General features: G+C 38.4%; 2 protein-coding genes across 5 annotated transcripts in view; one reads left to right on the top strand and one right to left on the bottom strand.

The window, feature by feature from the left end:
- The first annotated feature begins 424 nt into the window (after nucleotides 1-424).
- Nucleotides 425-23,425, top strand: LOC128613146 (kelch domain-containing protein 2-like). 2 transcript variants are annotated; one of them, XM_053633747.1, is made up of 14 exons: nucleotides 425-545; nucleotides 1,017-1,263; nucleotides 1,357-1,436; nucleotides 1,602-1,719; nucleotides 13,392-13,504; nucleotides 17,324-17,405; nucleotides 17,486-17,569; nucleotides 17,749-17,829; nucleotides 17,912-17,970; nucleotides 21,617-21,726; nucleotides 21,811-21,883; nucleotides 21,999-22,086; nucleotides 23,149-23,201; nucleotides 23,292-23,425. In XM_053633747.1, exons 2-14 carry the CDS (start codon nucleotides 1,027-1,029, stop codon nucleotides 23,401-23,403), a joined length of 1,290 nt encoding a protein of 429 aa, XP_053489722.1. In that variant the 5' UTR covers nucleotides 425-545; nucleotides 1,017-1,026; the 3' UTR covers nucleotides 23,404-23,425. The 2 variants fall into 2 exon arrangements, with proteins under 2 accessions (XP_053489722.1, XP_053489723.1); XM_053633748.1 differs by lacking the exons at nucleotides 23,149-23,201; nucleotides 23,292-23,425 and having other exon boundaries at nucleotides 21,995-22,081.
- The window catches only part of LOC128613144 (ribosome quality control complex subunit NEMF), a 41,847-nt gene continuing 38,886 nt past the window's right edge, over nucleotides 21,885-24,845 (bottom strand). For all 3 annotated transcript variants that reach the window (XM_053633739.1, XM_053633740.1, XM_053633741.1), the window contains one exon: nucleotides 21,885-24,828. In XM_053633739.1, the coding sequence (XP_053489714.1) occupies nucleotides 24,751-24,828 (78 nt within the window). In that variant the 3' untranslated portion in view covers nucleotides 21,885-24,750. The remainder of the gene's footprint in view (nucleotides 24,829-24,845) is intronic.

The following is a 24,845-nucleotide window of genomic DNA, read 5'->3' as shown; positions in this document are numbered from 1 at the left end:
AAACATGAATATTACATTCGATGGCTGATCTTCGAAGTATTTAAAATTTAGCTTTAGACTGAATTAGCTTACGTTAGCTTACAACACCACAAAACCAGGCAATGTTATGAATCCACAATGCTAACTACACTGTTCAAATGAATGTGGATATCATTTTTCTAGCAACCTGACTAGTTTAGCTACATTCTCAGTATGTTTCTCACTAACTATATAATAACTAACGCGACCTAACCAGCTGCTTGAGGGTTTATTTGAAAGGCAACTCTCCCGCGCCGAACTAAGTTTATATGCGCATGCGCATATCCGCTTTGCTACGTCAATAACACTACCATACTAAATAGTATGAGAAAATAGTACGCACCAGTATCCGGACATACTATTTAGTACGTAAGTGTTCGACGTTAACCGTAACGTTTCTCATTTTGACCTTATCATTATGGCGGCTCAATGTTGTCTGAAGTCACTTCCTCTAAAAGGCCTGAAATAACTGGCCTTAAAGTACAGTCTGCTGAGCAAAATCAGTCAAAGCAGATTCCTTTATTCGCGTGAGTATTACCACGTTAATCGTATTTTTGAGCCACGATGATAGCTTAACTTGTGTACGGGTTTCTACCTGTTAAACAACAGGTGATACGTAGTTTTGAATTATTTCTTTCTTTATGCACGTTAGGTTGTTTATGCGTCTCATTTGAGATAATGAAGTCGCGATATAAATACTGACTAATGACCCTGTGTTAACATTTTACGTAAAAATATGTCGTCTAAATTACAGTGGCATTACCCATTATAGGTTCTCACCCCCGGTCCTGCGCGTTTTCCCTGATCTAAAACACCCGGATAACTCTCCAGCTAATGAACAGTCCTTCCTGAGCTGAAGTGGGAGTGTTGGTGCAGGGAAAACTAAACTGTGCAGGAGAGGTGGTACTCCAGGAAGCTATGGCCTCCGTTTATTGGTGGTGACGTGACATGGGAAAGTGAAAACATGCATAAAACATACTTTTTGATCGTTCTTTTAGTTAGATAAGGATGGCAGACCAGGATGGTGACGGCAATCTCCAAGACGTCCGAGAAGAGTTGGATGAATCTGAGGATGAAGAAGAGGGTGATGAAGAGAGGAATGTTGGGTGGCATGAGCAGGAAGAGCTGGACTGGTCTGAGGATGATGGGTCTGATTTAGAGTCCATCTCAGACACTCCAGCAGAACGCAGTGGTCACATCGCAGTGGTTGACAGAAACTGCATATATGTCTGGGGAGGATATAAGGTGAACACAGAAAATTGATGTGCTAATTTTATATAAAGTTTATGATCATTCCTGGAAATAAAGACAATCCTCTCTCTTTTTTTGATTAATCAGAATGCTGAAGCACCTGGGTTCTTTGACTTGTACTTACCAAGGCATGAAATCTGGATCTACAACATGGAAACTGGAAGATGGTACATTTTTGATAGATTAAACACTTGTACATCAATGATAAAATACATAAGATTTTATGCGATCGAATTTGGAGCACAGATTTACATGCACAAATATATAGTCTATGTAATGTACTAAAACAAATCAGAAATGTCATTACAGTTTATCACATTTTTTATTTACAGGAGAAGGCAGCTGTCAGGAGGAGATCTCCCTAACCCAATGTCGGGCAGCTGCGGTGTATGTGTGGAAGGCATTCTGTATCTCTTTGGAGGCCATCATGCTAGAGGAAATACTAATTTGGTAAGAATATTTCCCCAGAGACCACAACATGTCATGAGGGTCATGAAAGACGATCAAAGATTTGATCATAACGTTAGCTTGTTAACTGATAAAAGAATGCTTGCTTATCTCTTCTAATTTGGCATTCTGCCACAAATGTTGTGATTTAGTCATCATCACTGTAAGCTTTTTGAAAAGGGGAGGGGGAGTTATTTTCAAGTAATCCTGAAGACTTTGGATAGATGTTTCAGGTGTGTTTAATTAGTGGTGGAGGTAAACTCTGCAGGACAGTGCAGTGGCCCTCAGGACTGGAATTGCCCATTCCTGGTTTAAAAGCTAATTTCACAATTTTCAGTGGCCTCATCCAGTATATTGCCTGGTATTGTGTAAACAAAACATTATGAATTTGCTTTGGGGCTCTGATGGACCAGGTTTGGAGAGGGTGGATTTTAAATGTAATATATTTATTTTTATATACAGATTATTTCAGAAGTTACTTATGTATTATTGTGGTGGGATTTCAGGTCCCAGTATCAAATATCAAGTAAGATGTAAACTTCCATTGATGAAGTTAATGTTGTTAGTAAATGTTTGAAAATGACCATGGTAAACAGAGTTCCAAGGTATAAAAATATGGAGTTTGTCACCAACCAAACAGTAACCAGTTTTGATACATAAATAAAAAAATTAAAATAAATTATATATGATTATAATTAAACAAGCAAATAAATAAATACTACTTCGGGGTCCTGTGCCCCAGTAGTGATAACTCTAAAAATGCCCCTTGTTTGTGTGTGGTGGAATTTTATGAATACATGTGGCTTGAGTTTGATGTTGCATGTGAATGATAGTAAAATGTGAAAAACTAATTGCCCCTTAAACTTAAAATCTGTTTGTGCCACCTTTAGCAGCAATAGCAACCAAACACTTCCGATAACTGGAGATCAGTATTTCACTTACTTCTAGGACTTACTCCTATGCTTTGGATCATTGTCTTGCTGCATAATCCAGTTGCAATTGAGTTTCAATTTACGGACTGAAGATTGGACATTCTCCTTTAGGATTTTCCGGTAGAGAGCAGAATTCATGTTTCCCTCAATTATTGCAAGTTACCCAGTCCCTGAAGCAGCAAATCATCCCTGCACCATCACACTTCCACCACCATGCTTGACCGTAGGTATCATGTTCTTTTTGTGGAATTCTGTGTTTGGTTTATGCCAGATGTAACAAGACCCCTGTCTTCCAAACAGTTCCAACTTCGACTCCTCAATCCACAGAACAGAAAGGTGGGCTTTAGCAAAATTCAGACAAGCCTTAATGTTCTTCTGGGTTAGCAGTGGTTTTTCACCTTGCCACTCTTCCATGGATGCCATTTTTGCCCATGTCTTTCTGATAGTTGAGTCATGAACAGTGACGTTTATTGATGCAAGAGAAGCCTGTAGTTCCTTTGATGTTGTCCTTAGTTCTTTTGTGACAAAATGGATGAGCCGTTGCTGTGCTCTTGGAGGAATTTTAGCAGGTCGGCCACTTCTGCGAAGGTTCACTAAAGTGCAGAGTTTTTACATTTGGAGATAATGACTCTCACTGTGGTTCTTTGGAGTCCCAGAGCCTTTGAAATAGCTTTGTAATCCCTAAAAAATAGCTTTTGTATTTCAATCACCTTCCTCCTCATCATTTCTGGAATTTCTTTAAATTTTGACATAGCATGTTACTGGGTAAAATCTTTTAAACCTCAATTCAATAAAATTAAATTTTATTTGTATAGCACTTTTTACAATAGACATTGTCTCAAAGCAGCTTTACAGAAACATATAAACACCGGATACAGATTTTAAATGTGTGAATTTATCCCAATTGGCCTAGCCGGTGGCGAAGGTGGCAAGGAAAAACTCCCAAAGATGTTAAGAGGAAGAAACCTTGAGAGGAACCAGACTCAGAAGGGAACCCATCCTCATATTGGTAACAACGGATAGTGTAAAAGTAAAGGAAAGTTCATTATGGTTTAATATGAAGTCTGTTTGTTGAACTAGTATTCTGTTCAAAGGAGACCTGAGTACAAAACTGCATGTTGTAAATTGCAGTCCCGGTGCCTTGGAAGCAAACGTAGTCCCAGCAACCACAGTGAGAATGTCCATGTGGAATTGGAGTAGATGAGAGCTCCATCCAGAGGTAGGGCATCCGAACGGATCAGGCAGATCCGGAGAGCAGAAAGGTTCAGGATCTCTATTATCTCCATAAAATCGTGTGTGGCTTGACAGAAGGAGAAAGGGAGAGATTAAGACTGTGCTTTGCATAACAGAAAGTCTATTCATGGTAAGTTTGAGTAAACAAATACGTTTTAAGCCTAGACTTAAACACTGAGACTGTGTCCGAGACCAGAACACTAATTGGAAGACTGTTCCATAACTGTGGGGCTTTGTAAGAGAAAGCTCTTTCCCCTGCTGTAGCCTTCACTATTCGAAGTACCATCAAATAGCCTGCACCTTTTGATCTAAGTAGGTGTGGCGGATCATAGAAAACCAAAAGTTTGTTTAGATACTGTGGCGCGAGACCACAGTCAATAAGTCAATAATAGTATTTTGTAATTAATGTGTGATTTCACAGGGTGCCATTGCAGTGTTGATAAGATTGGGGTGATGTGGTCGTATCTTCTGGTTCTAGTTAGGACTCTTAGCAGCTGCATTCTGGACTAACTGGAGTTTGTTTATGCACCTACTGGAACATCCAGACAGTAAGGCTTTACAGTAATCTAGTCTAGAGGTGACGAATGCATGAACTAATATTTCTGCATCATGTAGTAACAATATTTCTGAGATGAAAGAAGGCTATCCTAGTAATATTATCTACATGAGCATCAAATGAAAGACTGGAGTCAATAATTACTCCAAGGTCTTTTACTGCTGCACATGACAAAACGGAAAGTCCATCCAGAGTTACTATGAGATCAGAAAACTTACTTCTAGCTACAGGTGGTCCTAGTACAAGTACTTCTGTCTTATTAGAATTAAGTAAGAGGAAGTTAATAAGCATCCAACGTCTAATGTCTTTTACATATTCCTCAACTTTATTAAGCTGCTGTCTGTCATCTGGCTTTGCTGAAACATACAGCTGTGTATCATCAGCATAACAGCGGAAGCTAATTCCATGTTTCCGAAACAACTTCATGCTGTTGGAAAAGATCTATTTAAGTGTTGATTTGATTGAACAGGGTTTGCAGTAATCAGGCCTGGTTGTGTCTAGTCCAGCTGAACCCCATTATGAATGCAGTGTCATAGATTTGGGGAATTAGTAACTACGGGGGCAAATACATTTTGACACAGGCCTAGATGGTATTTGATAACTTTTTTTTACTACAATAAATAACATTATCATTTAAAAACTGTATTTTGTGTTTACTGAGGTTGTCTTTGTTCTATCTTAGATTTTGTTTTAATTTCTGAAACAATTTAATGGTAGCATATCTCATAGCACTGTATGTTAAGAAAATTTAGCAGTTTAGCAAAACGATTGGGATCTGTTAATTTAGGTTGATTTCTAACCTTGCCTTGATGAGAAAGGACACAATTTAACAAACACAGCAGTAAATGTAGTCAGTCTGTCTAAAGATTGTGGTCTAAAACCTTGGTAGGTGAGTTTGCTTTTCAATGAATACAATGCTTCAAGGTTTTGGATAGTTACATGCTGTACCAAAATTGACATAAGCCTAATCAATTCAGGCTGTACCCAGATACCACCTCTCAAAATGTTTGTAATGCTCCTGCAGAGTCAAATACTTTTTCACAGCACTGTATTTTGTTACTGTGGACTGCCATATTGATCAAGGACTGTTTGGGGTTAAAATGTGCTTTACTTGAATGCGTAAAGATGTAATCACCATCATTTTCATCTTCATCTTTATCATCAACTTCAACATCTGTATCACATTCCATCTGTTCAGACTCATTAAGTTCAATACAGAGCAACTATCTATATCACTCTGTGATTATTGACTCTCCTGTGTTTTAATGGACACACCAATGGACACACCCTGCGCTCCTTCCTGGATTTCATATGGTGTTGAAATCCAGGAAGCTGTTTTGATGGATGGAGTGAACAGATGTCTGACACGTCAGAGAAAGCCTCCTGGTTATCTTCAGCAGATTTGGATTCCATGAGAACTGTAAGCCTGCAGGTTTACCACAACCACATACTTCAGCCACCTATCGGGAACCAAGAGGTGCAGCCTACATGGATCCTCCACTGTCCCAGTTACCATCAGAAGAATTAAGGAAATTGAATGAATCCAGGCCCCCTGCCTGGACTCCAGCCTCAGTTTACCTATTATCCACCACAAATCTCCACTGCAAACTCTAGCCTTATACCACCTAAATGTAAAGAACCTTAATATACGTTCATCCCATATAGTAAGTCCTTCCTTTCCAGATTTCAGAAATGGTTGGATAAAACTATCCGAGCTGCAGTGACTGCATGCACAGTCGTGTACAACGCAGGCCTCATGTCTGGGAATACAAGCAAGTACAAAGTGGCACGCTACGTTCTATCCAACGCACAGTAAAAGCCGCTAAACTCCGGTACAGGGAGCGGGTGGAGTCTCATCTCCAGCTTAATGACTCCTGACTCGTGGCAGGGACTGAGGACAATCGGTGCCTTCGGAGGCAAATCCACCGCCACGGTGAGAGCTGACTCTTATCTGGCTAACAAGCTGAATACTTTCTATGTGCACTTCGAGATTAACTGTGCTAGCACTAGTCTGCTGAAAGGTGCTACAGAAGGACACGACTCTGTTAGCGATGAGAGTGTGATCACAGTCTCTGAAGACGAGTTTCAGAGGGCTCTCAAGCGTGTAAACATCAGGAAAGTACTGGCCCCGACACCGTTTCCGGCCATGTACTGAGATCCTGCGCTGATCAGCTAGCTGGTTTGTTCACTTCTGTCTTCAACAAGTCTAAGTGTGTGGTCCTGACCTGCTTTAAAAAATATGTAGTTATTCCTGTGCCAAATTACAATAAGCCCTCTTGCCTAAATGACTATCGTCCTGTAGTCTTAACATTGCTTGTCATGAAGGTTTTTCAGAGGCTTATCAAAAACTCCATCTGTTCCTGCATCCCTGACACTAGGTTCTGGACTTCCTCACAGCCAGAACCCAGGTAGTAAGAGTGGGCCAGTTTACCTCCAACACCATCCCCCTGAGCACCAGGGCCCCACAAGGTTGTGTCCTGAGCCCCCTGCTCTACTCTTTCTACACACGACTGTGTCCTCTCACAGCTCCACTTCTCTCATCAAGTTTGCTGATGACACAGTGGTTATGGACCTCATCTCCAACAACGACGAGGCGGCCTACCTTGACGAAATGGAGACACTTGTTGCTTGGTGCCAGGCTAACATTCTCTATCTGAACATCAGTAAAACCAAAGAGCTAGCTGTGGACTTCAGGAAGAGACAACAGTGGAACTATACACCACTCGAGATCGGCAGGACCCCCGGGGAGATAGCAAGCAACTTCAGGTACCTTGGGAGTACACATCTCTAAGGACCTGACCTGGACTTATCACATGCAAGCTCAGGTGAAGGTGAAATTGCTGAGGAAATTCAGGGTCTCCCCAGCGATCATGGGGCTATAGAAAGTTTACTAACTCAGTGCATCTTGGTGAGTTACGGAAACTGCTCAATCCAGGAACGCAAAGCCCTGCAGAGAATGGTGCGCTTAGTTGAGTGCGTCTCTGCTCTCTCCTCTATGCATAACATCTACATGAGGCAATGCAGTACAAGAGCTGCTAAAATCATCAGGGACTCCACCCACCGGTAACTGTTTGTTGAGCCTGCTGCAATCAGGCAAGCACTTCCCTGGTCTGACGGCTAAAACTGAGAAGCTCAGGGAGAGCTTCTTCCCTCAGGCCATCAAACTCCTCAACATGTCCTCCATACAAATCCCTTAGAACTCCACAAATACTTGTGCAATCTAAGATTTCGAAAAGGCATGTTAAGAATATCTCCAATCAGACAAAAACAACACAGATTCAGTCATTCAGTCCTTTTATCTGGACAACTGTTTGCAGTCCTTGAGCAACACAACCCAATCTAAATGAATTATTATGAGGATGAGAGAGATTCTTACTGCTGTTGACCTTGATCTGACAATGGGCAGGTCCTTTCATCACCTAAGCCATCCTTCAAATTATGGTTGAAAAGGAGAAAATAGGATGACTCACTCCTTCTATATTCCCTGCAGCAACTGTGGCTTCAGTGGGAGAGATAACTACCCTCACTACACCAAATACGATTTCTTAGATGGTATGGATCATTTAGTGATAATCAGACACAATCATTTCACAATCATATCATCTGAACAAGCCTATGGATCTGTAGCATATATGAAAACAGAAAGCACTCGGGGAGATATTCATATATCCTTTCTTATGGCCAAGAGTGGCTACAAGGTAAACCATATTCATTCTAATTAGAATTGCTTGCTGCTGTATCTGGGGAGCAATTAACAAAACTCATTCGGACTAAATTAACTGTGAAAATAGATCAAACAATCCTATGGATTGACTTCATAGTAGTGTTAATTTTGTCACAAATTTTTTAATTTAGTCTTTTTTTTCATCCTGTCCAACTCAGTCTCTCTCCCCTTCAAACTCTTCTTTCTTTTTCTTGCCTTTTTTCAACAAAAATATGAGTGTCAGCATAAAAAAACCTAAAAATAAAATAAAGCAGCACAGTCAAAGACCATAGTGGCTTGAGAATATGCATAAATGACAGCTAAACATTTTACAAACATTACATATCTCTATGTAACTATTGACCAAGATTCTATTTGTAATAAACATGTAGGCTAACATAATTGTGGATATAATACTTAGCAGGCTATCATCATGAAAATAAATTAAGATGAATAAGCGTGTTCAAAATTAAACCTTGATCATTTCAGGTATGTGCATGCAGCTTTACCATATCAAAGTTTCTACTATTGTATTTATTAAATTAACTGCTTCTGTTAAGATTTTTGTCTCTGTTAAGCCTCCATTAAGACGTTTATTTACCTGAGGTGGTCTGATTGGTCCTGTGAGGATGCGTGCTGATAGAGAAGCATTCCCATTGGCTGCAGCTTGTAGGTATTATAGCCAATCATGAAAGTAAACATTGCACAACCACATGCAGAATATCCCCGCTACATTTTTGTGCGGAACTCGCTTTTGGGGGGAAAAAACAAACAGTGTCTAATATTTTGTCTCCCCTTTTTTTAATAGATGAAAATAGAGATTTTATTTTTTTTTAACGACATGTTTTTCTTTTTCATGAACAATATTGCGTGTTCATATAGTTAGTTAGTGTTTTAATGACGTCATGGAAAAAAAGGTCGTCGACAAACTTTTCGTCATCGTTAACAAACTGAACACTATTCCGTGATAGTGTTAAGTTGGATGAAATCAGAGTCCTGCTGCTACAAACCCTTTGTGTTCAGTCATTCAACAGAAATCTTGGAGCACACTACACTAGAGGACTGGTGTTCTGTAGGTTTGAAAAGCAATCCTGCAGATGACATAACTAGAGGTCTTAGTCTAGCTAGGTCTCTGATTGTTTCCTCCAGATGGAATTATGGTCCTGCTTTCAGAAATTGCAAGACCTATAGCCAGGTATGCCTCTTTATCCTGAAAATGCAACCAAATTAGTAATAAGAAAACAACTGTGTTGTAATACAATAACCGATTACCAAACACCGGATTTCACTAAATATTCCAGTTGGACTGATCTTGTTGAGGAACATATCAGTCTTTGTTCTCCACAGTCACAGACCTCACTAAGAGAGAGCTGGAAGCAATCTTGTTATCCCAGGCTCAAACTGAAAGCTTTCCTGAAGAGATGAAAGTCCTCAAAGACAATCAGCCGATTTCACACTCAAGCTGACTCTCTACTTTAGCACCTGAGCATGACTCCCATATTATTCTGACAGTTGAACAATGCTGAACCAGACACCATCCATCCGGTAGTTTTAGACCCCAGCAATTCCTTAACCAAACTTCTGATTAAACATTATCACACAGCCTTATTTCACTCTGGTCCTGAAAGACTGCTTGCAGAACTCTGTAGTTATTATTGGATCCTATGTGGATGACAAGCAGGAACACCATTGGCGTGGTGTCAAAGTGTCAAACCACATGATGCATTCACAATGACTTTTTTTTTAATGGCACTTCGAGGATTTATTGCCAGAAGAGGGTGTCCTTATGAGCTTTTGGTCTGATCAAAGAACAAATTTCAAAGGATGAAATAAAGAACTGACTGAGTCTTTTGAAGCCCTCTGTCCTACTCTGAAGGCACAAATGGCTAAACAGCATATAAATGTTAATTTTAAACCTCCTAACGCTCCTCATTTCCGTGGAATATGGGAAAGGGAAATCAGGTCCATCAAAGAAACATTGCATATCATCCTAGCCAACAAGTCAGTGACCAAGGAGGTGTTGAGAACAGTGCTTACTGAGATTGAAGGTTAAACTCTAAACCTTTGGGTTGTGTATCAGCAGATATCTCGGATCAGGATGCTATCACTCTGAATATTTTGCTCATGGGGCAGGGGGATGCATCACTACCTCAAGCAGTAGACAGACCACTTTTGGTCTCACTTCATTAGAGAATATCTCCTGAGGTATCATTAAATGGTATGAATTACTTTAGACCAGTCACTCATCTTATTCCTCTTCAATGTATATCTGGCCTTGATTCCCTTTAATCATTTATTATTAGTTAATATGCAAGCATATTGAGGGGTGGCTGTTGTAAATTCCCTGGGTAGAACACATAGAAAATGCAAATATCATGAATCATTGCCACAGGAAAGGGAATGGCTAAGGGTTTAAAAGGTCACAGGCAGCCATTGTGTTACTGTGCTCTGCCATATGGACTGAGGACTGTTTGGGGTTCAATTGTGCTTTACTTGAATACATAAATATATAATAACCATCATCATTTTCATCTTTATTGTCAACCTAATGCTCTGTACCACATTCCATTTGTTCAGCACCAATAAGTTAAATACAGATTAACTATCTATATCTCTGTGTGTTTATTGATTCTCCTGTGTTTTAATGGACACACAATCATGATAGCTTGCCTCTCACACCCTGCTCTCCAACAACTATTCTTCAAATACGTTATCATTCATATAACAGCTAATTCACCGCCACTTGAACAGTACATCCACATAATATACTGATTTTAAAAATGTCTTATTATATGGCAATCAAAATTATGTAATCCTTCATAGGATTATGTTTTCTGTTAGGAGACATGTATTTAACATTTATGCATGTTAAATGATAAAGTTAAATGATAACTTTATCATTTAACTTTGATAAATTAATGATAAATTAATGATAAAATTAATGATAACTTTGAAAACATAAATGATAAAGTTCCTGTTATCATTTATGTTCTAGTAGCTACAGTCATTTGAAAAAATTTGTACACCCCATGGAAATTGTTGTTTTTTGGACAGGTAAAAAGTTGACCCTATTTGAAACAGTGCCTATTAATAAATATGTTACACTATCAAATGACACATAAAATTGACATTTTGTAGTAATTTTCACAATTTTAATAGAAAAAAAGCGCTTTGAGAAGTTGCTTTTAAAGGCACTTTATAAAATAAAGTTTATTATTATTATTATTAAAAACAACAGATCAGTCACATGGAAAAGGTATGTACACCCCTACATTTATCACACTTTCAAATCCATAAAATTAGAATGAGGTGTTCAAGATTGGGTGCCAGTGATTAGAAACTGCTTAGGGAGTGCAGGTGGAGTTTTTCTTATTTATACTCCTCTCATATCTAGTGTCTGGTGTTCCCTTTGTTATTGAGGTGTGTGGTGTCATCATAACAAGATCTAAAGAGTTCTGTAAGGCCTTCAGAAACTAGGTTGTGGATGCCTATGAGTCTGGCAAGGGATTTAAAAAGCTCTCCAAATTATTTTAAATACATCATTCCACTGTGAAGAAAATAATCTACAAATGGTGCCGATTTCAAACGACTGTCAATTTGTCCAGGACTGGTCGTCCCAGCAAATTCAGTCCAAGAGCAGACCATCTGATGCAAAAAGAAGTCTCCAAGAACCCCAAAATTGAATCACAGGATCTGATATTAAGTCCTGCAACTGTTGGTGTCACCTCATATCAACTGTGAAGCACAGTGGTGGAAATGGTATGGTGGGCTTTGCTGCCTCAGGGACTGGACAGCTTGCATTCGTTGATTCAACTATGAATTCTGCATCATATCAAAGAGTTATCGAAGATAATGTGACGCCGTCTGTGCAAATTGAAGTTGAACCGAAAGTGGACCTTTCAACAGGATAATGATCTTAAGCACACTAGCAAATCCACCAAGGAATGGCTTAAAAAGAAGAAATGGATGGTTATGGAATGGCCTAGTCAAAGCCCAGATTTTAATCCCATTGAAATGTTGTGGGGGGATTTGAAACGGGCAATACATGCAATAAAAACCTCAAACATCTTGCAACTGAAAGAATATTCTATGGAAGAATGGTCAAAAATTTCAGTAAGCCTGGTGGACAATTATGCAAATCGCCTACAATGAGTTATTTTTGCTAAAGGGGGCAATGTTAGCTTCTGAGGTCAAGGGTGTACTTACTTTTTCCACAGAAGAATATCACATCTATTGATATTTCTGTTAAATAAATGATTGAAAAAGCTAAATTTCCTTGTGGTTTTGTTCAAGTATATCAACTTCATTTATAGGCACTGTTTCCAAGATGATCAAATGTTTGCTTGAGCAAACGTCAAAAAAGCCAACAATTTCCAAGGGGTGTACTTATTTTTTCACATGACTGTATATAAAGTCTTTTCCTCAGCAGTCTATCTTTTTTTCTCTCTCTCTTAAAGTGTGGGGAAGCAACTGTGAACAGTTAAAAAGCATGAAGTGTCATTCATTAATAAACAAAAAAAAAAATTGTCAGCAAATTGCTGTGGTATAAGAAGAATATATACAAATTCTGATATACTCTGATATACAAATTCAAAAACTCTCAAATATTTAATTTGTTTAGGCTATTTCTTTGTTTATACATACAATTGATGCTTCATTTGCAGTTAAAGGAATTCTTAAAGTCAGGGTTGCAGCAGTACCCTCAGAGCCCTACTTCCCCTTACTATCTTGTTTTCTTTCAGGATAGTTTTGGGATACTAAAAGAAAAAAAAAATTTTTTAGTGTATTTACTATGTACCACCAGTATATCAAAGAGGAAATGTAAACACTTGTTTTTTGTAGTGACCAAGACAAAGATTAGATTCTCTATATACTCTATATATTCAGTGAGATTATTCCCAATAGTGAACTACAGCACAGCACAACCCAAATTTTAGTAAATATTCTTCTGCAAGTAGTTTGCAATAGCGTTTATATACTAAAATCCACCACCCTGCAACTTCCATATTAGGTGAGAAGGTTTCAATATTTTTAAGTAATATAAGTTTTAGGTTTTAATTTAAGTTTTAAGTACTAATTTCAGAAATTCAGTGGTGGCAAAAATATTTCTTACAATCTGCTGGATGTTTTTGTGGTACTTATATATGAAACAACAGAACATATAATTTCTTTCTTTTCATTGTATGCAGTGTCATTGTGCCTTCATGGCACTGCTGATGTTGTATTGTCTAACATCACTTATATTTTTCAGGTTTATCGTCTGCCTCTGAGAGCTTCTGACTTCCATTGGGAGAGGATGAAGGACCTTAAGGGTTTGGCCCCCACATGTAAAGACAAACTAGGTTGTTGGGTGTATATGAACAGGTTAGCATTCATCATGGTTCTACATAGTGGGAATGGCATCATCTATGAACAGAGCAGGTCATGACCATAAAGTTTAGTGGGGCAGTACAACATTAATAATGACATAGCCTCCAAGCTTAATTTTGTTTGAGGCAATCATGCCTGATTTTTTGCTATAGGTTACTATCTTGTGAAATTTTACTTTAACCCTGTAATAGGCAGTTGCGAGTTGACGACATAAAGCCATACACCGATCAGCCATAACATTAAAACCACTGACAGGTGACACGAGTAACATTACTTATCTTGTTACAATGGCACCTGTCAAGGCGTGGGATATATTAGGCAGTAATTTAACAGTCAGTTTTCTAAGTTCTGAGTGAACCAGCGATAGGGTCATGGGTGCCCAAGGGCGCATTGATGCGTGTCTCGCTTACTTTGGGAAGAGATGGCACCAAGATTCACCATGGGAAGAAGACAAGCCAGCAGAGGCAGTGTGATGCTCTGTGCAATGTTCTGCTGGGAAACCTTGAGTTTTGGCTTTCAAGTGGATGTTACTTTGACACGTACCACCTACCTAAACATTGTTGCAGACCAAGTACACCCCTTAATGGCCTCGGTATACCTTAATGACAGTGGCCTCCTTCAGCAGGATAATGTGCCCTGCCACACTGCAAAAAAATGTTCAGGAATGGTTTGAGGAAAATGACAGAGTTAAAAGTGGTGATTTGGCCTCCAATTTCCCCAGATCTCAATACGATCAAGCATCTGTGGGATGTGCTGGACAAATAAGTCCGATCAATGGACCTTGCAACTTACAGGACTTAAAGGATCTGCTGCTAACGTGTTGGTTCCAGATACTACAGCACACCTTCAAAGGTCTTGTGGAGTCCATGCCTCGATGGATCAGAGCTGTTTTGGCAGTACAAGGGGGGCCTACACAATATTAGGCAGGTGGTTTTAATGTTGTGGCTTGTGACTATAATTATCGGTGTATCTTATTACAGTAAGCAATATATCTTACCATAGAAATGGTAAGATCATAAACATCATAAACACATTGTCTGCACCATTCCCCTTTTTGTGGAAACTTATTCATTTAATTCCAATAATCTGCTATAAAACAAAATCTTGGTGATCACAGAGTATTTTTAAACTTGCCCAGTCTTTAGGAAGACTTTATGAAGATTAACATTTGCTGATGTAAATTCTGGAGCTCAACCCCACCTGCCGCTATTGATGAGCCTCTACTGACTATGAGAGGTTCACTCAAATACAAATGCTGCATCATTATCCTCTAACCACTTATGATTTCACTGGTCAGTTAATGATCAGGGCTTATCTTGTGATTTTATTATTGTTGCAAGTGAAATACAAATCTCAAATTCCATACCATGTACTATGACATGGATACATATAATTACTGCTATAGAAAAGCTTTCCTTCTTGTGCAATGGACTTCTCCTAGCAAATTACTATCACATGTTTAATTAAAAAATATTCAAGAAGTCAAATACAGTTATGTGAAAAAATAAGTACATGGAAATTGTTCCCTTTTTTTAAATTTATATATATATATATATATATATATATATATATATATATATATATATATATATATATATATATATATATATAAAAATTTTTCTTTACATATTTGGCAAACATTTGATACTCTTTGAAACAGTGCCTATTAATAAAGGTGTTACACTATCAAAAGACATAAAATTGACATTATTGTAGTCATTTTCATAATTTTAATTAAATAATAATTAAAAAAAACAACAGATCAGTCACATGGAAACAGTATGTATTCCCCTACATTTATCACACCTTCAAATCCAGGTGTTCAAGATTGGGTGCCAGTGATTAGAACCTGCTTAGGGAGTGCAGGTGGAACCTGCATTATTTATACCCCTCTCATATTTAGTGTCTGGTGTTCCCTTTGCTATTGAGGTGTATAGTGTCATCATGCCAAGATCTAAAGAGTTCTGTAAGGCTTTCACAAAAAAGGTTGTGGATGCCTGATAGTCTCCAAATTATTTGAAATACAGCATTCCACTGTAAGGAAAATAATCCACAAATGGTGCAGCTTTCAAACGAGTTGTCCAGGACTTGTCCAAGAGCAGACCGTCTGATGCAAAAAGAAGTATCCAAGAAACCCAAAATTTTATCACAGGATCTGCTAGCAAGTCTTCCAACAATCAGAAAGAGATTTCACAAATTTGACCTGCATGGGAGGCATGCCAGGAAAAAACCTTTACAAGACTACAGTTTGCCAATGAGCAAAGACCAGACCTTTTTGAATAATGTGCTCTGGACAGACGAATCAAAGACAGTTGTTTGGCCACAGTAGCAGCATGTTTGGCGCAGACCAAAGACAGCTTTTCACGAGAAACCCCTCATACCAACTGTGAAGCACGGTGGTGGAAATGTCATGGTTTGCGGTTGCTTCACTGCCTCAAGGACTGTACAGCTTGCATTCATTGATTCAACTATTAATTCTGCATCATATCAAAGAGTTCTTGAAGATAATGTGACGCCATCTGTGCAAGTTGTAGTTGAACCAAAAGTGGACCTTTCAACAGGATAATAATCCTAAACAGATTAGCAAATCCAACAAGGAATGGCTTAAAAATAAGAAATGGATGGTTATGGAATGGCCTAGTCAAAGCCCAGATTTTAATCCCATTGATATGTTGTGGGTGGGATTTGAAACGAGTAATACATGCAATAAAAACCTCAAACATCTTGCAACTGAAAGAATATTGCACGGAAGAGTGGTCAAAAAATTCAGCAAGCCTGGTGGACAATTGTGCAAAACAGCAGAAAAGTTATTTCTGCTAAAGGGGGCAATACTAGCTATTGAGGCCAAGGGTGTACTTATTTTTTTCCACAGAAGAATAACACATCTATTGATATTTCTGTTGAATAATTGAATGAAAAAGCTACATTTCCTTGTGTTTTTTCAAGTATATCAACTTCATTTATAGGCACTGTTTCCAAGATGATCAAATGTTTGCTTGTCCAAATATGTAAAAAAAAAAAAAAAAAAAAAAAAAAAGCCAACACTTTCCAAGGGGTGTACTAATTTTTCACATGACTGTACACACCTTCCTGTAATGTCTAACAACATTGGAGACACTTGTAAATGATCTTGGTCCACTCCTTCATACAGAACATTTCAAGTGATATTTGTAGCTTTGTGTTTTAATTTAATTCAGACCACTGGTTCATATCTGACGAAGTTGTCTTTATTTGTCACATATACATTACAACATTGTAAAATTCTTTTCTTTGCATATCCCAGCTTATTGGAAAGCTGGGGTCAGAGCATAGGGCTGGTGCCCCTGGAGCAGAGAGGGTTAAGGGCCTTGCTCAAATGCCCAACAGTGGCAGTTTGGTGGTATTGGGGCTTAAACCCCTGACCTTCTGATCAGTAGCGACATTCTGATCACGAGACCAATGAAAAACAACAATTTTGTGTTTCTTTAACCATTTTTGTGTTGAATTGGATGTTTTGGGTCAGTATTTTATTGAAAGCTCCATCTAAGTCCCTGGCAGTGGCAACCAGGCTTTGGGTTAAAATATTCTGGTATTTAGCAGAATTCATGATGCCATTAATTGATTGATCATTCAATTTACAGTGGGTGTGATTTCATATTTTTAAAAAATGTTAGTTGGTAAAAGATTTTTTTATGTATGTATTTTATATGTACATAAAGGAAAATGCTAAACTCTCCTGGACTCCATGTGAGTAACAGGAACTTATAACATCTTTATAAAGTTTGGATAGCTTGATCCTATGAAATTTATTCAAACTGTTCCTTGTAATCCCAGGCTGGTGTATTTTGGGGGCTATGGCTATGAGGCAGAAGCAGACCATCGAGGAACGTTTGAATTAGATGAAAATTCGCTTATGGTAGGCAGCCAACCTGTTTTTAAGTGTTTACTTTAAAAGAACAAAGAATAGTGAAAGGCTTAAATGTGATTCTCTAACAGGGTAACCACCAAGGACGGGGCTGGAACAATCATGTTCACATTCTTAACCTTGAAACGTCATCCTGGAGTCAACCCATTACAAAGGTAATAAGCATTTATTTCTGTCTGGCTGATGGTGTGTTGTCATTGGAATTCTTTTGCATGGTCTTGAAATGAGAGTTTGAGTGTTTGAAGGATGAATCCATTTTTACTGTCCTTTTCTTGTTGTCTTTTTGAACGAAGTTTATAAATCACAATCGTTGATTCATTTGCATGCTACACAGGGAAATGCTCCGACACCACGCGCAGCCCATGCTTGTGCTACTATGGGAAACAGAGGTTATGTTTTTGGAGGTCGATATATGGTGGGTATCTAAACACTAAAATCTGTGAGAATAATTATATTCAATTTATTTTTGCATTAATAAAGAGCATATTTCTCAACAGGATCATCGGCTAAATGACCTCTACTATATTAACATGGACACCTGGGAGTGGACTGAAATGTGAGCTGGCACATATAATAAATCTCTGGACTTCGGTATTACAGACCAAATGTGGTTATGTACAGTGCTGTGAAAAAGTATTTGCTTTCTTCTGTTTTTGTGTATCTCTCCTACAAAATAGTTTTAGACTTTCAAATGAAATGCAACATAAAACAAAGGCAACCTGAGTAGGCACACAATACAGTGTTTGTTTGTTTTTTACTGAAGCAAAAAAAGTTATCTAACACCGGTCAACCATGTGAAAAACTAATTGCCCCCTTAAACTTAAAATCTGGTTGTGCCACCTTTAGCAGCAGTAACTGCAACCAAACACTTACAATAACTGGAAGTCAGGCTTTCACAGTGCTGTGGTGGAATTTTGGCCCTCGTTTCTTTGCAGAACTGCTTTAGTTTGGCCACACTGGAGGGTTTTAGAGCATGAACTGCCAGTTTAAGGTCCTGCCACAACATTTCAATTGGTTCTCAAAAGTCAGGACTTTGACTAGGCCACTTCAAAACTTTTTATTTTATTGTTTTTTTTAAGCCATTCAGAGGTGGATTTACTCCTATGCTTTGTATGCATATGTTTTGCTGCATAACCCAGTTGTGCTTGAGTTTCAACTTACGGAGTGAATACCAGACAGTCTCCTTTAGGATTTTCTGGCAGAGAGGAGAATTCATGTTCCCTCAATTATTGCAAGTTGCCCAGTATCTGGAGAAATCTCTGTGCGCAAGGGACAAGGGTGAAAATCAATATTGCATGCCCATGATCTTCAGGACCTCAGGTGGAACTGCATTAAAAACAGGAATGGTTCTGTAATGGAAATCACTGCATGGGCTCACACCTCCAGAACTCATTGTCTGTGAACACAGTTCTCCGTGCCATCCAAAAATGCTGGTTAAAGCTCTATCATGCAAAGAAGAAGCCATATGTGAACATGATCCAGAAACTCCGCCATCTTCTTAGGGCCAAAGCTCATTTAAAATGGACTGAGGCAAAGTGGAAAACTGTTCTGTGGTCAGATGAATCAAAATTTTAAATCCTTTTTAGAAACCATGGACGCCGCATCCTCTAAACTAAAGAGGAGATGGAGCATTCAGCATTTTACAAGCACTCAGTTCAAAAGCCTGCATCTCTGATGGTATGGGGGTGCGTTAGTGTCTGTGGAATAGGCGGCTTGCACATCTGGAAAGGCACCATCAATGCTGAAAGTTATACACAGGTTTTAGAGCAACATACAGTATCTAACAAAAGTGAGTACATCCCTCACATTTTTGTAAATATTTGATTATATCTTTTAATGTGACAACACTGAAGAAATGACACTTTGCTACAATGTAAAGTAGTGAGTGTACAGCTTGTGTAACAGTGTAAATTTGCTGTCCCCTCAAAATAACTCAACACACAGCCATTAATGTCTAAACTGCTGGCAACAAAAGTGAGTACACCCCTAAGTGAAAATGTACAAATTGGGCCCAGTTAGCCATTTTCCCTCACCGGTGTCATGTGACTTGTTAGTATTACAAGGTCTCAGGTGTGTATGGGGAGCAGGTGTGTTAAATTTGGTGTCATCGCTCTCAAACTCCCTCATACTGGTCACTGGAAGTTCAACATGGAACCTCATGGCAAAGAACTATCTGAAAAAAAGAATTGTTGCTCTACATAAAGTTGGCCTAGGCTATAAGAAGATTGCCAAGACCCTGACACTGAGCTGCAGCATGGTGGCCAAGACCATACAGCGGTTTAACAGGACAGGTTCCACTCAGAACAGGCCTCGCCATGGTCGACCAAAGAAGTTGAGTGCACATGCTCAGCATCATATTCAGAGGTTGCTTTGGGAAATAGACGTATGAGTGCTGCCAGCATTGCTGCAGAGGTTGAAGGGGTAGGGGGGTCAGCCTGTCAGTGCTCAGAACATACGCTGCACACTGCATCAAATTGGTCTGCATGGCTGTCGTCCCAGAAGGAATCCTCTTCTAAAGATGATGCACAAGAAAGCCCGCAAACAGTTTGCTGAAGACAAGCAGACTAAGGACATGGATTACTGGAACCATGTCCTGTGGTCTAATGAGGCCAAGGTAAACTTATTTGGTTCAGAGGGTATCAAGTGTGTGTGGCAGCAACCAAGTGAGGAGTACAAAGACAAGTGTGTCTTGCCTACAGTCAAGCATGGTGGTGGAGTGTCATGGTCTGGGGCTGCATGAGTGCTGCCGGCACTGGGGAGCTACAGTTCATTGAGGGAACCATGAATGCCAACATGTACTGTGACATACTGAAGCAGAGCATGATCAGTATGCAGTATTCCAGCATGATAATGACTCAAAACACACCTCCAAGACGACCTCCAAGACTGCCTTGCTGAAGAAGCTGAAGGTGAAGCTGATGGACTGGCCAACCATGTCTCCAGACCTAAACCCTATTGCGCATCTGTGGGGAATCTTCAAATGGAAGGTGGAGGAGCACAAGGTCTCTAACATCCACCAGCTCCGTGATGTCGTCATGAAGGAGTGGAAGAGGACTCCAGTAGCAACCTGTGAAGCTCTGGTGAACTCTATGCCCAAGAGGGTTAAGGCAGTGCTGGAAAAGAATGGTGGCCACACAAAATATTGACACTTTGGGCCCAATTTGGACATTTTCAGTTAGGGGTATACTCACTTTTGTTGCCAGCGGTTTAGACATTAATGGCTGTGTGTTGAGTTATTTTGAGGGGACAGTTAATTTACACTGTTACACAAGCTGTACACTCACTACTTTACATTGTAGCAAAGTGTCATTTCTTCAGTGTTGTCATATGAAAAGATTTAATCAAATAGTTACAAAAATGTGAGGGGTGTACTGACTTTTGTGAAATACTGTATGTTTCCATCCAGATTCCATCCCATCATTACTTCTGACTCTGCCTCTCTAAGATACTCTTTTCATACCTAATCATGTTGCTGACCTGTTGCCAATTAACTTAATTAGTTGCAAAATATTCCTCCAGCTGTTTCTTTTTAGGAACACTTACTTTTCCAGCCTTTTGTTCTCCCCATCCCAACTATTTTGAGACATGTTGCGGCCATGAAATTCAAAATTACCACCAACTTTTTTTCTTAAAATGGTTCATTAACTCAGTTTAAACATTTGATATGTTCTATTGTGAATAACATATGGTTTTATGAGATTAGCAAATCATTGCATTGTTTTTATTGACATTTTACACAATGTCCCAACTTTTTTGGAATTGGGGTTGTATTTCAATCACCTTCTTCCTCATTATTTCTGGAATTTCTTTCAACTCTGGCATTGTGTGTTACTGGGTGACCTTTTAATCAAATTCATGCTGTTCTTGAAGTGAGTGAACAGGGCTGGCTGTAATCAGCCCTGGTTGTGTCTAGTCCAGCTGAATGCCAGTTTCATAGATTTGTGCAAGTAGTAACTATGGGTACAAATACATTTGCACATAGGCCCAGTTGGTATTGAATAACATTTTTGGTTCAATAAATATCTTCTATAGCATTATCTTTTAAAAACTGTGTTTTGTGTTTACTCAGGTTGCCTTTGTTTTAATTTCTGAAAACAGTTTAGTTCGAGATGTACACAAAAAGAGAAGAAATCAGGTTGGGGCAAATACTTTTTCATAGCACTGTACTTGTGTGAGCCAAATTCAGTTTGCACTTATTTTAGGTCAGTACCTCAGCATGGCCCAGTTGGCCGCTCATGGCACTCTTTCATACCGGTGTCATCAGATCACATCTTCCTGTTCGGTGGCTTCACAACTAATCGAGAAACATTAAGTGAGTAATACAAGACACTCCAGATATCAGGGTATTGATGTGCCAAATTTCAAAGTGGTTTATTTGAGGGCTTGTCTCATGTAGGTGATGCCTGGCTGTACTGTGAAACCACAAACGAGTGGAAGCAGCTTAAACACAACCACAAGAAAAGTCCAAGGTGTGGGTCCCTCTAGTATATTTATTTGACAGTTAATTAAATTTAAAATCAATCACTATATATGTTACATTCTTTTAATGTGTGCATTTGTGTGTGTGTGTGTGTCTGGAGGAAGACTTTGGCACACAGCATGCTTAGGTCTAGATGGAGAAGTGTTTGTATTTGGGGGCTGTGCTAATAATCTTCTCTCACATCAGCAAGCAGTGAGTATAGAGATTTTGTCTCCCAAGTCACCTGTGTGCATGCATTTGCATTTTGCTTCGGCTAACAACTTTATTTACATGCAAGACTTTTTTTTTTGTAAAATGAAAATAGCAATCACTGATAAAAATGAATATAAATGAAAACAGACATCCATTTTGTTATGTGCAGAAGGATTTTGGAATGATGTGTTCTCAGTATTTTGCTTTAGGTTAATGCCATTATTAGGACTGAAGTTGGTACTGGTTGCAATAATTACCTTGTATTTTATCATGCCTATGATGTTAATCAAAAGCTTTTAGGACCATAATAGACAGTATTACGTGGGATAACTTGTGTACAAGCCATAAACAAACCAATACTGTAATTTCAGTGTTTAAAATAAAACACCTAATATATAAAAGATGCTCAGTGACTACATTAAAAGATTCAGCACGAACAATTAAAACTGAATCTATATCTTTGAGAACATGGGACTTGGTTAAAGGTTACTCATGGTGTCTGTGTACATTGTGTTAAATTTGTTTTTCATTTCAAAATGAAAATGGGGAAACGAGGAGCTTTTGTTGGCACACACAAATAAGAAATTAACATTTCTATAAGTAAAAATTTGGTTTTTAAAAAATTGTTTCTACTTCTTTCATCACACAAAGTCTAGATATCAAATAGTCATGAATTTTAAAAAGAAAAATGCATACTAAAGTGAACAGACTCAACCTGGAAGTACAATTAGGCTGTTCTCTTGTTAAGATTAAATGATTCTTAAGGCACCTGAAAAAATCAGAATGGTTTTCAAGGTGCTCCCATTTCAGTCTCCTGTACTATTACTCTTTTGAATTTTAGAAAGCATATAGTGATCCAAATTAGCAGTACATGAGGCACCTATGTAATCTTTAATCTGTACTTCTTGCTACTAGCTACCCAGTAATTGCTGAGGCACACCTTTTTGTAATATTTATTGATTTAAAGCCAAAAATTGTTTTGAACACCTTGTCTGCATATTATTTTCTATTTCGCACATGGACTCTGAACCATGGCAAATTTTGTTTTTGTCTCCTCAACAGTCCCATAGCAATGAGCTACTCATTTTCACAGTTCAGCCAAAGTCCCTGCTTAGGTAAGTGTCTAGCACAGGCTATTACATAATTCCAACATATTATTGCTCTGTGGCCAGAGATGTTGCTTTTGTGTGTGTGTTTATGCATAGGTGCTGTACAGAGGTTGTTGTGCAACACAGACATCAGCTTGAGAGCATGTTTGACTGCTTGCCCAAACATCTCCTACACAGCCTCCAGCAGAGATTCAGTTCATCCACTTAGCTTATTGAAATGTGAATGTATGAGGTTCTAAGAGCAATAATGGGAATCTGTGGCACAGCTCCAATGCTCCTGTGCTTAACCACAAAGAGGCTTGTTTGAGAAGAATGCTCAGACACAGATGCTGTTTGGAGGGGTTAAAGGCCCCTTCTATTCCAAAATCAAAGATTGTATGGTAGTTGTTTGGTAAAACTTGTACATTCAAAATAAAATGTATGATTTTACATGGTTTAGGGGAGCTGCCATATAAAGAGCTGTATCACTCCTGACCATGCATTTCCTCTGTTGATTTGTTTTAGTTTTTTTTACTACTATCTCTTCTACCACTAAACAAACAAACAAACAATCAGAAGCAGGTTAATTAATTATTAATACTAGACATGTGCTCCATTTAGTTACTTTCTGTATTCGCATCAGATACAAATTATGTGTAAGGAAAATGTTCTTATCTATTTGATAAGGATTAATACAATTACCATCCTTTATTGCCATCCATTAAATACCTGTATGTAAATATACAGCCTGCTAAACTTCACTTGTATTTTTAATATTCTACAATTGTGTACATATGGTCCCTGTTACTCAAATAATGTTTTTAATGCATGTTTTAATAAGGGTTGATTTCAATCATCTGGGCCCTTTGGTTTTCTAATGTGGCTGGACATCAATTAACTTCATTTAAGTAGCAAAGCATAGTGCATGTCCAGTCTCTTTGATTTATTACTACAATTTTCAATAGAAATACCGCTTAGGAAAGAGTATTTTACACATTGATTTCGTCATGCAGATGATGACTTGCTATGCACACTGTACATAAGCTTTAATTTCATCTGTCTCTTTTTGTTCATGTGTTTGAGTGTGTGTTTCATGTGTGTATATTTTGCTAAAATAATTCTTAGAATTTTTACAACATTAAGAGACAAACAATTGCTGCTGAACTGGTCTGTTTTGCAGAGGTTTGTTTGGATATCAAGTAGACAATGTGGTCAGGTTTCTCTAAATATTTTGTTTTTGAATAGAAAAATAACTAAATTGAACAATGCCTTTTTAATGCTGCCACCAATGTTCTTTATATTTTTAAAAATATTTTTTTCAGTTTTCACAAATCTCTCAAAAATCAATGGACTAGAGAAATATGCAGCAGAAGCATTTTATGCTAAACAAAACCAATATAAGAACATTTTTGGAGGTCTCCCCACCCTCTACAAACTGTAAAGGAGTGGAATTATTATAATTTGTTTTTTGTTTTTTTTTTAAAAAGGCAAGCATTTACAGGAGGTGAACTATCCAAGGTTTCACTTTTGTAATCAGTATAATATTGTCTCCAACCAAAGCCAGTATTCCATTTATTTACTTCTTCTTTGCTGCCAAAAGGTTCGGAGCAGATACTTTCACTTTGCCAGGCATGTTTCTTGATAGATCAGTGTCCTATGTGAAAAGATGTA

Source organism: Ictalurus furcatus, chromosome 9 (assembly GCF_023375685.1).
Source record: "Ictalurus furcatus strain D&B chromosome 9, Billie_1.0, whole genome shotgun sequence".
Taxonomy (NCBI): Eukaryota; Metazoa; Chordata; class Actinopteri; order Siluriformes; family Ictaluridae; genus Ictalurus; species Ictalurus furcatus.
The sequence above is the reverse complement of the archived record's forward strand: the minus strand, read 5'-3'. Positions and strand labels throughout refer to the sequence as shown.

What these genes read in the sequence shown, in the direction of transcription:
- LOC128613146 (XM_053633747.1), top strand. Translation starts at nt 1,027, where the DNA reads ATGGCAGACCAGGATGGTGACGGCAATCTCCAAGACGTCCGAGAAGAG. An exon ending in CTAGAGGAAATACTAATTTG is followed by an intron (nt 1,720 to 13,391) that starts GTAAGAATATTT and finishes TATATTTTTCAG; the next exon opens with GTTTATCGTCTGCCTCTGAG. An exon ending in ACCTGGGAGTGGACTGAAAT is followed by an intron (nt 17,971 to 21,616) that starts GTGAGCTGGCAC and finishes CACTTATTTTAG; the next exon opens with GTCAGTACCTCAGCATGGCC.